This window comes from Cygnus olor, chromosome Z (assembly GCF_009769625.2).
Source record: "Cygnus olor isolate bCygOlo1 chromosome Z, bCygOlo1.pri.v2, whole genome shotgun sequence".
In the NCBI taxonomy this organism is placed as follows: domain Eukaryota; kingdom Metazoa; phylum Chordata; class Aves; order Anseriformes; family Anatidae; genus Cygnus; species Cygnus olor.
Window position 1 is genome coordinate 34,364,199 of NC_049198.1, and position 14,470 is coordinate 34,378,668.

The 14,470-nt window shown below is 37.0% G+C and overlaps 1 protein-coding gene across 10 annotated transcripts in view; it reads left to right on the plus strand.

Moving 5' to 3' along the window:
• CCDC171 (coiled-coil domain containing 171) overlaps positions 1–14,470 on the plus strand; it is a 167,926-nt gene that overhangs the window by 133,537 nt on the left and 19,919 nt on the right. For 9 of the 10 annotated variants that reach the window (XM_040540969.1, XM_040540965.1, XM_040540963.1 and 6 more), the window contains one exon: positions 12,303–12,455. In XM_040540969.1, coding sequence (XP_040396903.1) covers positions 12,303–12,455 — 153 coding nt within the window. Of the gene's footprint in view, positions 1–4,065; positions 4,400–12,302; positions 12,456–14,470 lie in introns of those variants that run through there. The other variant, XM_040540966.1, reaches the window with a different exon arrangement.

Genomic DNA, 14,470 nt, shown 5'->3' on the forward strand with positions numbered 1-14,470 from the left:
GAAGGCTCTGGGGAGACCTCATTTCAGCCTTTCAATACTTAAAGGGGCCTTATAAAAAAGGTGGAGAAGGACTTTTTACTTGGAGAGATGACAGGACAAGGGGAAATGGTCTTAAACTAAAAGAGGATATATTTAGATCAGACATTAGGAGGAAATTCTTCACTGTAAGGGTAGTGAGGGACTGGAACAGGTTGCCCAGAGAAGCTGTGGATGCCCCATCCCTGGAGGTGCTCAAGGCCACACTGAATGGGGCTTTGGCCAACCTGATCTAGTGAGTGGCATCCCTGTCTACGTCGGGGGGCTGGAGTTAGATGATCTTTAAGGTCCCTTCCAACCCAAGCCATTATATGATTCTGTGATCCTACCTTTCTCTCCCATTCCATCAGCAGTTATTTCTTCCATGATTTCCAAATTACAAGAAGGTGAAAAACACTAAAAATATTTCATAGTTTCTACCTTTGGTAAGTAGCGGAAGTGATTTCTCTGTGTTACTGACATGCATAGGCATAGTAGCTCATAAATCTGTAGCTGTAAAGTTCTGAAAAATGACTAAGGAAGAAGTGTGCTTCTGAAATAATTAACGTCAAAGGTAGTTTGGAAAATGCTGTCCTCTACAGTGTTTATAAGTTAGGACAGCCTGAAACCTGTGGGTTAGAAGTAGTCCCTCTGATTGATCTTCCTTTAAGGTTACCACACAAATGCATGAAGCTGCAGTGCCTGCAGTCATTACCAAATCTGGTGAAAGAGTGACATAAAAAGGACTTTCTCCATCTAGTTATAATACTTTGCTCTAGTGTATTTTAACACTTCGTCCTAGGGTATTTTAATTCTCATCCTAATGTTAAATAATACTTTATGCTGTCTAGACAAATTAATCTCACCAAGGAGAATCCTCCTTAGTCTTCTCCTTTCAGTGTTCCTATAAACATCCAGCTTTATGGACACAATTCAAAATGTCATCGTATCTTCTCCTCTTATGCTTCTAAGGAGTTGGATCCAGTTGTTGACTATTGGCCAGACAAGGGAATGGACCTTATTTGCCAGACTCCCAACCTAATTATTTAAATTTTATTCTGCAATCTGATGATATTTTTCCATATAATACAAAATCACTTGGTGCATTTGCTGAAGACAAATCAGAAAATCAGTGTCTTCTGAAATTTTATCTAGAAAAGCTCATCAGATAACAAGTCTTTAAATTGTTTGTCTGAGTGAGGACAACTGGAGCTTTGCCAACGGAAGAGTTGTCTCTTGTCTTCGTCTTTCAAGCTGTTACAAGTGAGCAACTTTCTCACTTAGCTTGCTGACCTCTTGCAGAGAAGGGGCTTAAAACCAGACTCGTGTATAGTGGTGTCTTACTCATCCACAAGTTTTTATCACGTGTTGATTGAGATTTACCCTTCAGAGTTGAGGTAATCCATCTTCTATATGACCACTACCATAAAGGTAGGCAAACAGATTAAGTTTTTCTTGACAAGGGTTTTCTTCAGATATGCATACATTGTTGGTAGAACTAGACATTCAGAGATGACGAGGACCATTTTATCCATTCTTCTTCAGACTATGATGTTTAAAAGCAAGGCTTGGGAGGAAAATATTTATTTCATACTAAGCTTAAGGATAGCCAATTATCAACCTTGGTGTCAGTACCACATTTGGCAGATATTGTCTGTATTTTCCAACTTTTGTTTTGGAACAAAGAATGCTAATGTGTTTGTTCATTGTGAAGGTCAGTAGTAGACCCTGTGCTCATACAATTTCCTTAGACACTTCAGGTTTTGCAACAAGAGACATTGTCCCTGCAGTTTCTAATAAAACATTTTCATGGTGTAAATCAGGAATCAGGTCTTGAAATCAAGTCTGATGGAAGACCTAGCCATCCCTATGTTTTTTTTTGTTTTGTTTTGTTTTGTTTTAATACAAAATTTGGTATGAAGCAGATTAGTTATATCACAGAGTTTAGACAGGATGAATGGAGAACACTTGTCCATTCTGTATGTGGCTATGGACATTAGAGTTTGTTCATTTATCTGAAGACTGCAATTAAGTTTTTCTAGATCATTACTTCATCATTACTTGGTGTGTCTGAGACTGACTGGTGCTTTTTTGTATGCTGGCATAATGAATTTATGCACATAACTGATTTTGGGGTGAGAGACAGAAGTCAAAGATTGGTTTGCTATCCAAGCTAACAAGTATACTTTCAGGCTTCCTGACAAAATCAGAAAACATTGCATTAAGTAGGATGAAATATTTTTGATGAATTAGAACACAGTACTACCATGAGCACTTCATAAGAAAAGCAGGGGAAATGAAGTGACTATATCACAAAACTTTGTAGCATTCTAGTCCCTGGGTTCCATTAGATCAGGGCATTCACCTACAACCTGATATGAAGATAGACGTAGTAATGATTGTTTATATATGAATCACATAATAGCAGTTCTCATATCCACTCAATCTGCTGGAAGGGACCTTTGTCACTCCTAACAAATGGTAACTACAGCATAGATTATCTCCATCTTTTTGCATGGGAAATACAAGGTGGACAGATTTCCCTCTGATTGCATATTTTATTTTATTTTTTATCTTAATTCAGTTTGAAGATATTTTAACCTAAAACTAGGGGTTAGACTAGATGATCTATATTAGTCTTGGGATATTATTGGTTATTATTGGGTTATTATTATAACTGGGTTATATATATATATATATATATGTATATATATAATTGGGTTATTATTATAACTTGGGATATTCTGTGGTTGACAAGCTGCTTCCTGTGGCCAGAAAGGAATAATCTATATCCCTTCATAGCTCTAGTCAAAATATTTAAGGAAATCTCTATACTGAACCTAGCTTTTGGAGGATGATCATATTCATTTGTTGGAGTCAGCAACAGACCTTTTCTACAGGGGTTAAAACTAAATTGATATTTTGTCATGAGTCCTAAAAAAATATATTAGAAGTCTCAATAGCGTCTATTTGCCCGTAGAGCATTTTCTTTACTAAAAGTAATTGAAATTGGTCTTAAATAATTAATGGAGTACCTTTTAAAGCCAATGAAGGAACTGTATTTTAATTTTCAGTAAATTTGTTTTTACTAGTATGTTGACAAATAGTCTTTGAGTTAGTTACTTTGTTTAGATAGTTTGTGCACAGCATTTTCAGAAGAAAAAAAGTTACTCAGATCTAGTACTCGCAATCAATGTGAGGTTGTTTCAGATTTTCCCGTTTAATAACCTCATGTGTGCTTCTCTCCCTGCCTTGAGCTTTTCTCATACACATACAAATACAATTAATCCATTAGATTTTATACTATATGACATACTGTTTGGGTAATTTTTATTTAGAAAAAAAATCACTGTTTTGTTTTTTTTTTTTTTTGGTACCAGGTGTCCTATTGGTATGTAGGAGTGCCATAAAAATGAGAAGGAATAAGCTTATCTTTATTGATTCTGTTTCTTTAGACTTTGTTGTAAAAATAGAATTCTGTACTTCAACTTTTTTAGATCTTCTGGTTGCAAGATGTCACTCCAATAGACCAAAAACAACATGATCCAGTTACAAGCAGCTTCTACCTGCACTTGACATTTACATGGATTTTGATGATGTTTTAATCTTGTGTTACCTTAATACTGAATGCTTGATAGGATACTGTAGGTTTTTGAATAAAACTGCTACTGTTTAGTAGAATAAAATACAACTGCTGCTGTTTAGTTCCTCTTAGTGGAATGTTGTGCTCATTCTGGGGACATTCTCACACTTACAGTTTACTATTATTTTCAGTGACTACCTGTCCCTCTTTATTCCCTGCCTAGAATATATGTGGCAAGAGAAAGCTGAAAGAAATGTACCAGTGTAGAAATTCTTTCACTTTTCATTTCTTTCTTGCCAAAACCATTTTCTTGAAAATTATTTTCCCTCCTGACAGACTAAAACATTCTTTTTGTATCAGCAGTTTGAGTAGGGGTATAATATATTGGTAGCATATCCCTTTAGCTGTAGCTTAAACAGTGCATTCTTCGGGGCAGCAATTGTTTTTCCTTTATATCTTTCATGCAGGTATGCTTGGCTTTGTGCAACAGACAGTGAGAATGATATCTTGCATGTAAGTGTTGTCAGCCTATAAAAATCTGCATTTTCTTAATCCTGTGAAGTGGTAATTTGCTTGCACGGTCCATTACTGAGTAGTAAAGTGTACAGATAGCTGCTTTGCTGTAAAATAATCAGGATTCTTTCTGTGTGATTGTACCAACAAACACATCGCTTGATGGTCTTAATCTGTCAGTTTCCAAATCAATGTTATTTTTGAAACTCTTATACTTTGTAATAATTTTCTTGGCAATTGTTGTTATGCCCATCCACTGTGGTTTCCAGTAGAAGTACTTTCCTTTCAGTCTCTATTTCAAAGCTCCCTTTTCAATTTTCTGGTAGGAAGTCATGTCATTACCTCTTGTAGAGAATCTTGCCTTTTATTTAGAGCTTCATTCCCTTGGGCTATCCTCTGAGAACTTCAGGGTAAAGTAATTGTTATTGAAGCAAAGGGGATAGAGTTAGGCCCCGTGTGTGGCACTGAATCATGTTGTGTTGGAAAAAAAAAAAAGTTGTAACAGAACTGACCTGCTTTTTGGCACATTTAAATTGTGCATGCCACGCTCGAATGGAACCCAACAAAAAGTTTAGTGTCAAAATGAGATACAAGGAGAATAGATCATTAAAGAAGTGCCAAACAGCTGCAAAAGTGCAATTTTGCTGAATGCTGTTTCCCTTGAGTTTTCTTCCTGATGCCTGAGAAGCTGCTCTATTTACATCCTCCACTGATGTTGCCACTAGACATTTTGGACTATGGGTCAGGGCAGACAGAATGGGATTTCGAATGCTAAAATATATGGGGGAAATGAATTTTAATCCTTTTTCCCCAAGTATAGATAACCTAAATCTATAATAATCTGAAGTCTTGCTTCTGAGAATGAAAATTAATTGGAGTATGTTTTAATTTGTGGACATTTTAAACTAATCTTTTTTATGTCAGTTTGAAGCAAGGCAGTAACGACAGGCGTTGTATAGGTTATCTATTAAACGTATAGAACTTCAATCTGTGGAGTTTTATTTTCACACCAGTTGCCTTTGCCTGCACTGTACTTCAGCCAAATTCTGTACCCGAAATAGAATTCTCAGTCTTTTCAGATTCTCATCTAAGCAACTTGTTATACTGAAGTTAATCTTTCATTCTTCTGAAGCCCATTCGTTATTCCTTCTCTTGTTCTTTTTCATCTTTTTGTATATGTTGCCCTTAGGTAAATTTACTACCTACTAATATTCTTCCTAGTTCAAGAATTTCCTGAAGGGAGGACCTAACAGGCAAATGTTAATTTTGACTTTTTTAATACTTTTTTTTTTTTTAAAGCACATTGTGCAAAGTAGATGATTTTATTATTCTGGCTGCTGTATGTGATGTTACAAATGAAATGCTTACATTGTCAGGCTGTTAGTCTGATACCTTTTTGTAAGCATCATTTCACACCAGGTCTGCTTTAGCTTTATTCCCTCTAAAAAGGAGATACAGTTCTGGGATAACAGCAAGCCCAGAAAGATCCTGTGTCAGTCATACTATATGGAAGTTAAAACATAGAAATTGGTTCTTAATCACTGGGTAACTTCAGAATAGTCTAAAACCTTGAATGCATACTTCCACTTGCAATTATTTAGAATTCATAATCCACATAAAAATGGTTTGTTTTGAACTGTGTTCATTCTCATTAGAGAAGTACTGAGGGTAAGGAAGATAACATGCATGGTGCTTTAATTTGGAATAAAAAAATACTATTTTTATAATGTAGAATAAGCTTTAAAACTTTGATGAGAGATCTGCTAATTTGCATATGCCGATCTGTATATTTCCTGTAACATGTTTCTATTATGACTGAACTGATAACAACTGAAGTTCGAGTAACCTACAAGTTTCAAATTAATTTTAAAAAAAAAAAGCTGAATTTTCTTCTCATGTCATGTTTCATGTTTCTTAAAGATTGTTGTGTACTAGTTAGTACAATGCCATTTTTAAGTTAAATAAAGTATTCCTGAAGATTGGAGTCTTCCAGTCTGGTAAATTCGTACATGCAAAAGCTGTTTTAAAGCATTGTAAAGCACTGTGCGCCTTAAAATTTGTGCTTCTAGAAGTAGTGTACAGCACAAGGAAATGGTAAGTTATTCAAAAGTAAACAGAGTATATTGATTTTTATTTTATTTTTATTTTTTTTGGTGGAGGGGAGTCTTCTGCGGGACTATCTCTAATGTTAAGTGTTCTCAATCCTTTTTAAGATTAATTGGAAGAAAGAAAGCACAGCTTAAATTTTGCAATTTTGCCCTGCAGTTCACTAGTTTGTAGTGTATGAACAGCATTAAATTAGTTTGTCTCATTTGCACTCTCAACTCAAGTTTGTCAGCTTCACCAACCTGTAGCATAAGCCAGAAGTATGTATGAATCATAGAATCATAGAATATCCTGAGTTGGAAGGGACCCACAAGGATGATTGAGTCCAACTCCTGGCTCCACACAGGTCTATCCAAAATTTCAGACCGTATGACTGAGTCCAAAGAGCACAGTCCAAACATTTCTTAAACTCCGACAGACTTGGTGATTTGACGACTTCCCTTGGGGAGCCTGTTCCAGTGCCTGACCACCCTCTTGGTGAAGAACCTTTTTTCTGATATCCAACCTGACCCTCCCCTGTTACAGCTTGACACCATTCCGTCGGGTCACTGAAGAGAAGAGATTGGCGCCTGCCCCTCCACTCCCCCTCGTGAGGAAGCTGTAGACCACAATGAGGTCTCCCCTCAGCCTCCTCTTTTCTAGGCTGAACAGGCCAAGTGACCTCAGCCACTCCTCATACGTCTTCCCCTCTAGGCCCTTCACCATCTTTGTAGCCCTGTGAGTACCTTCGTATTAAAGATGAGACATCTATGAACAGGTCATAAGAACCTTCTTCTTCTTACACCTGCTTTGAAATAAACATCATCTGTTAATTTCACTTAAAACATGTTTAATTTTTAAGTTTCATATGTTTTCTTTTATCTAATTACATGCTTATCTGCCTATCTTCAGAGAATGGAGCACCAGTAGGTGGCTATGCATATGGTTTTGCAATGCTCTTGTCTTGTCTTAACAAGTTGGGGAGTCAGGCAAAAGGACAAAGTATGAAATGTTCAAAATATTCAGAGTTCCATTTCCTAACTAATCAGGATTTGAAATTTAAAATACTTTGTTCCTTTACTCAGGGAATATCACTTTCTTCAATTTTTCAAAATTTTCTGATTCAGTTCAAAGATAGATAAAGTATTTATTGGGATTTCTAGACTAGGATGCTGTCTTAAACAACAACAAAAAAGTTCCTTAGATGTACTGAGGCTTAATGTAACTTGTCCATTGAAAACTACACTTGAAAATAGGACTTTGGCTCTCTTGCCAATTTCAGGAAAATTTCAGGAGAAAAGTACAATGTTCAGGAGAAAAGCATCCTTTCTCACAGAATCACAGGGTGGTTGAAGTTGGAAGGGACATCTGGAGGCCATTTAGTCACTCCAGTCAAGCAGGGCCACCAAGAGCCAGTTGCCCAAGATAACCAGATGGCTTTTGACCAAGGAAGGATACTCCACACATTTTCTATGCAACCTTGTTCTCGTGCTCAATCACGTGCGTAGTAAAGAAGTATTTCCTGGTGTTCAGACAGAACCTCTGCTTTCCTTTTTGTGCCCATTGCCTCTTGTTCTGTCCCTGACCACCACTGAAAAGAGCCTGGCTCCAACCTCTTTGCACCCTTCCTTCAAGTATTTACATACACTGATGAGATTTCCCCTGAGCCTTCTGTCCTCCAGGCTGAACAGTCCCAGCTCTCTGAGCCTTTCCTCATAAGAGGAAAGGGTGCTCCAGGCCCTCAGTCATCTTTGTGGCCCTTTGCTGGACTCTCTCTGATATGTTCATGTCTCTCTTGTACTGGGAGGGGGCACAACTGGACTTACTGCTCCAGGTGTGGCCTTACCAATGCTGAATGTGGGGGAAGGACTACTTCCCTCAACTTCTTGGCAATACTTTCTCTAATGCAACCCAGGACACTATTAGCCTTCTTTGCCACAAGTCCACACTGCTGGCTAATGGTCAATTTGTTGTCTACCAGAGCCACCAGTGCCTTTTCTGCCAAGCTGCTTTTTAGCTGGGTGGCCCCATACATATATATTTGTACATGGGATTTTTCCTCCCCACATTCAGGACTTCACACTTTTCCCTCTAACAAATCATGAAGTTAATTTCAGCTCATTTCTACATCCCGTTGAAGTCCCTCTGGATGGCAGCATGTCCCTCTGATCTATATGAAAATCCTACAAGTTTTGTGTCATAAATTGTTGAGGGTACATTCTTCCTCATCATCCTGACCATTAATTAAGATGTTAAATAGGACTGGACTCACTATGGGGTAAGCCTCTAGTTACTGGCTTCCAAGTAAACTTTGCACCACTGATCACTGCCTTCTGGGCTCTGTCATTCATCCAGTTTTCAAGTCACTGTCTGCCCATCCAGCCCATACATCAACAGCTTGTACATGAGGATCTTACAGAGGACTGTGTCAAAGGCCTTACTGTAGTCCACGTAAACAATATCTACTGCTCTCCTCTGATCCATCAGGCTTCTCATTTCATTGTAGAATCTTAACAGGTTGGTCAAGCATGACTTCCCCCTGGTGAGCTCATGCTGACTACTACTGATGATTTTCTTGTCCTTCATGTGCCTGGAAATGGTTTCCGGGATTAGCTACTCCATCACCTACCCAGGGACTGAGGCAAGGATGACCATCCTGTAGTTCTCTCTGTCCTCCTTCCTACCCTTCTTAAAGACTGGAGTGGCATTTGCTTTCCATTAATATTCAGGCATTCCTTCCAATTATCATGACTGAACAGAGATTATAGAGTGGCCTCACATGCTAGCTCCCCCAGCACTCGTGGGTGCATCAGGGCCCACGGATGTATGTGTGTCCAGTCTGCGTTGTAGGTACTCCATGCTAACCTTATGAATACATTTTTATCCTGTGAGTTGCAGTCAGTTACCAGGTAAAGTCACGCTTCTTTTTTTCAGGAAGTCCTGACTTAGTGTTGGAGCACTACAATGATGACACTGAAAACACTTCTACCGTTATAACTTGCTTCTACTATTTCAGTAGTATATGATGTAGAACTTTATATATAGTGAAGTTTTTTATAACATAAGACATTGGGTGGAGTAAAAGGTTACTATAAAAACCAAGTTCAGCTGACTACTTCTTTTTCTTTGATTAATGCAGAGTAATTCATTACAATTATTGCTGTTAAAATTGTAAAAACTTATGTAATTTTAACCATTGTTAACTTGTATCCTCTGTTCCATCCTTAGAATGACTTTGTTATCACAGACTCACAGAACTGTTAGGGTTGGAAGGAATCATCTGGTCTAACCCTCCTGCTTAGGCAGGCCCACCGAGTCAGTAATGTTTAGAATTAATATTATCCAGCCTCACAATTACTGTGCCCTCCTTGGTTAAGTCTTCTCTCCACTACTCATCTGTCTGAAAAGGTTTTAACTTTTGAAGTGGTCTGAGTTGCATTAATATTGGTTCCTATAATGTTCAGGGATCACTTCATCTGACTTTTCTGAATAGAAGTCATCTTCTGATGTATATTTTTAAAATGTTTACATTTGTAATGGAAGGCAAATTTTTATTGTTTCAGATGTTCTGTTCCCAGTTTGCATGTCTCAGTATCGCCAATATATTCAAAACAGGAAGTGCTCACTTAAATGCAGATCCTGCAGATATGTATGCATGTCAAGTTTTGTGCTATAAAAACTGATCAGGAGGGTTGCTGAAGTATCTTACACCTTATTGCTGTGTATACTTAACAAAAGAAAGCACTCCTTAGCAGGAGAGCAACAGAATTCTGCAGAGCAAGATGGCCCTTCTCTGAAATTCTGTTAACAGATACTGTTGTTGTTGAACAATTTCCAGAGCTGCAGAAGTATTTTTATCTGTAAGCCACAAATAGGAATCTAAATTAAGCTGCTAGACTCCTTTAGATACAAGTTTATTAATTATTTGATAGATCTTATAACATGTAAGTGACCAGGCTCTATCCCCATTCTGTGTGTATTGAGCTTCCTAGTAAGTGAAACTTTTACTATGGAAAACAGGTTTGTGACTCAATGTGTGACTGACATGAGTTATGGAAAATCGTACGTAAATGAATGCCTTCCAATGGCACGTCTAAAAACCCAATGTATTTTCCTTCCTGTGGCATTTAAAACAACTGTTCTGCGCACACATTCTCAAGGATTTCACATCACCCACCGGAAGACCCCAAAATACTGTTTTCCCTAACCTGACCCTGAGTGAGAGAAATCCAAGCTGACCCTGACTCTTCCTGTTCCAGCTAGGGCGCTGGAATATACAGAAAAGAATGCATACCTAGGGTGCATAAATGCTACTTTGCACATTGCTAAAGAATTGTAAATAACTTAGAAATTTCTTCCTTCTGGGCTAAAAAAATCCAGATGTCGTAGAAAAAAAAAAGTTTGCTACACCTGAAAATAAAAGCTGGAGAATTAATATGTTTTCCCTACATTGATTCCATTGATTTTTGGACTTTTTAAACAAGAGAAAAAAATAAATATCTGAATTTCAGCTATTAAGGAAATGATACTGCTGTTTCAGATAACTGATTGGGCTTATAGTGGCTTTGGAAACGTAGGGTGAATCCATGTAGATTAGTGGCTTCACTAACTTTGTGGTAGTGGGGGTGAAAGAAAGATGGTAAGGAATCCTCTTTAAGCATTCTAACTTAGTGATACCTTTCAATATCATGTGGGAAGTAATCAAAGGAGAGCATAAGATTTTTTTTTCTGTGAGACACAACTTATTGGAACATATTGGTATAATCCTTGCTTATGAGTCACAGGCCCAGTCCATGGACATATTTCATCATATCTGATTTTATGGACAGTTGCTATATGAAGGCTCTCATGCAGTTTTGTACAAGGTGTAAGTTGTATCCACATTGTTGTTTGGTATTGTTTGTCAAGGGCTGCAGCATTTTCATGAAGTTGAATGTAAATGAAATAATCTTAAAATCAGAATCAGAGCTCACAGAGGCAGATTTATAAAACTATGTCAATCCACTTCTAGGACTAGCACTATAGAATGGAAAATATTTTGGATATTCTTTCTGATGGGAAAAGATATGATGGTATTAATTTACCACTGCTTTCCACATTTAACAATGAAACAAAATGTTTGACTCCAGCTGCATTAACTTTTATTCTCAAAAGCAGTAGTGTGTTTGAAAACAAAGAAAGGAAAACAGTAAAAATCTTTGTGAATGCCTGTTTGTGGTACCAAGTTTATTTTTGCCTATACCACAGAATTACATTCAAAAGACAAATTTCATATTATCCGTAATATGTTCGTACAGTAGAAACTCGCTACAGGTCATTTCAGAAGGGAAAACTGTAACCTATAAAATGTGATTAACCAGTTGTAAGGAAGTCCAATAATCTCAACAGTGTTATACTATTTAGGGTAGATATAAAGTTACCAATACTGCCAAATCATTTGTACTCTCTTGTGCTGCTAACTTTATTATCAATCTGATCAATATTACACGGTTGGGACCTTCTTCTACTATATACATGAAAACAATTATATTTTCCCAGCTATATTGTAATCAGATTATTTACTTTCAGGGGTCTGTAGGTTTACTCTGTTTCTTTTGTTTCTGCCAAATTAATTTTAATTTTTTTTTTTTTTTTTAACATGGAGTGGGAGGATTAGTAACTCAAGTCATTTTGGTAGTGTGAACATTAACCTGAAGCTGTGTAGTGATTCTTTGTAGAAGATACGAACTTTAAGCTGAAACAGTGTAGTGATTCTTTGTGAAAAGAAATTGAACTTGCACTGTCTTACATGTACAGAGAGTGAAAAGTAATATCAGCTGCTCAGTGCAGTATGGCATGTTTCAAAATAGTTCATCAACACCTTCTAATTAGGGTGCACAGCAATTTTCTTTAATGCTATTCATATTTAAGATAATAGAAGGAACACAAAGACCCATTTAAGACTTTTAAATGTTTGTCCTGAGACTGAAATTTAGCTTGCCTTCTAACCTTTGTTTGATTTTTTTGATTAATAAAAGTTAGCTCTTATGTAATGAATTTGAGCGTATGCTATTTGGCATTAAAGTATATCCTGCCTGGCACTGATTATTTATTTTACTTTTTAAAGGCCATGATTAAAAGTTTTATGGATGTCTACCAACTTGCAAGTTCCAGAGTTGACATGTTAGTGAGAAAAACAGCATCTCATCGGCTTCACACTGCAGTGCTAAAGTCCAAGCTCCAAACAGCTTGTCTTCATGAAAGTGAGAACTTACAATTGGTAAGTCTGCTTTTCAACTAATTTTTGTCATTTGGACGTAGTTTCTGAGCATCTCCCTTCTTGCTGCACAGTTTCTGTAGTGGCAAGAGACACCTTCTGAGACTTTTTCATAAGAAAAGGGGTGATAAAAGTTAACACAAGGATTAATTTTACTACTGAATCTTCGGTGAGGACCTGCTCTTTGCTGCTGTCACTGGAAAAGTACACATTGTGATTTCTGTCTTTGGCAGTACAACAAACAGCTGAATTTTGGACCTGAAGAATTTGACTCTCTAAAGATTAGCACCCTATGAAAAGAAACTGTTATTAATTGTGCATGTAAAGACAGTGTTAATTAGGATACATGATTTTTTTTGTAGATGGTGACGAATAATGCATCTCACTAAAGGAAAACATTGTGATCCCATTGTAAGGTTAAAATCCAATTTCAGAGATCATTTCTTGTCTAAAATGTTGTTGTCCACAAAGATACTTGAACTTGTTTAAGGTTAATAATGTGATTCCTCAGATCTGAGAAGTGTCTTTAGGGGATTGTTGAATGCAGATGTATGTGTCACACAGGCCAGACACATTAACTGTCAAAGATAAATGGTCAAGTATGTCTAGAATGAGACTTTAAGTTGTGCAACTTGCATACACTTGATAGATTTCTTCTCCATCTTTCTTCACTTTTCCACACAGGATTAAGAAGAAAGCTTTAGGAGGTGGGCTTGTTTGTTGATGTTTTTTGTTTTTTGTGTTTTTTTTTGTCTTTTTTTTGTTGTTGTTCTCTCCCTCCTCCTTTCTCATCTTTTATTCCCGTGAAGCAAAGGACCATAAGGAAAATCAGGATTGTTTGATTTTATGCTTGAAACATAAAATCCTGAAGAAGAGAGCAGTCAAAGCAAATGGCACAGACACCTCAGCAAATATATATCCAAAGGTTGTGACTATCGCTTTTGTTGTTTCCAGAATGTTGTTAATTGCATTAATTTATTGTGATGCTTCTAAATTGGATCAATGTGATGGAAAATTAGCACAAATAGAAAATATATTCATCAGTGCTGAATTTCACTTTTAAGATCTTGAGATGATAATTGTTGAATGAAAGCGTTATTTGTGGCTGTGCAACCTTTCTAAAAAACTCAATGAAGTTGCTTCACTGAAATTGCTTCTTTTCTCCTCCAACCGGCCTTTCTTTATGTTTCTACTACGTTTACATTTGTCCTGCTGAGCCTGTGCCCAGTGTAATTGGGTTGCTCCTTTGCTTGTTATGATTGTTTTTGTTGTTTAAATCAAGATGACCACTTGTATACTAAAGATTGGGAAGTCTGCCAAACTTGCTGCAGCAAGGTTTGCTTTCATTTGGATTGAGAGAGCTTTTAGCAAAGATTATACCAGTCCTGTCTATGAAGGTCTATGCAGTGGCTTGATTTGTTACAGTGAAAACAAACAAACTCCCCCCCCACCCCGCCCCCAGCTCTCTGATGCCTGTGATTAAATGCAATTCTTTCATAAGTAATTGGTGTCTGCCTACAGTATCAATGTACAGATGATACTGTTTGTATTGTAGTACTGTCTGTGGGCCCTTCTGTACAACCTGCTGAGGAGACAAATAGTTCTTCTTGAGACAAGGTTTAATTTGAACCTGAGCGTAAGTGTTAATCAGAAGTGTTCTAAAATTTTAATGTAGAGGGGAAAAAAAAATCAGTGATAGTTTCTCAAACTTCCTTGAAAAGAATTATATGTGTTTATAGGGTATTGTTTAATATTTGTATTTTCTGTAAACTTTGTTCCTAATATTCACAAACATTGCATGAAACATGAGTTTTAGTAACTTCAGGCATCACAGGTTTCCAGCATGGCTTATATTTTTAAGGTTCAGATGACAATGTCCGATTCTGATTTTGAGGAAGTTTGCACTGATGCAATTAAAGTATTAAAGTACAGCTGACTTTTTGGTTGATTATTTTCAGTGAAATGGAATAATGCCTTTTCTCAGGCATCTGTTGGGTTTCATAATGATAACACACTTA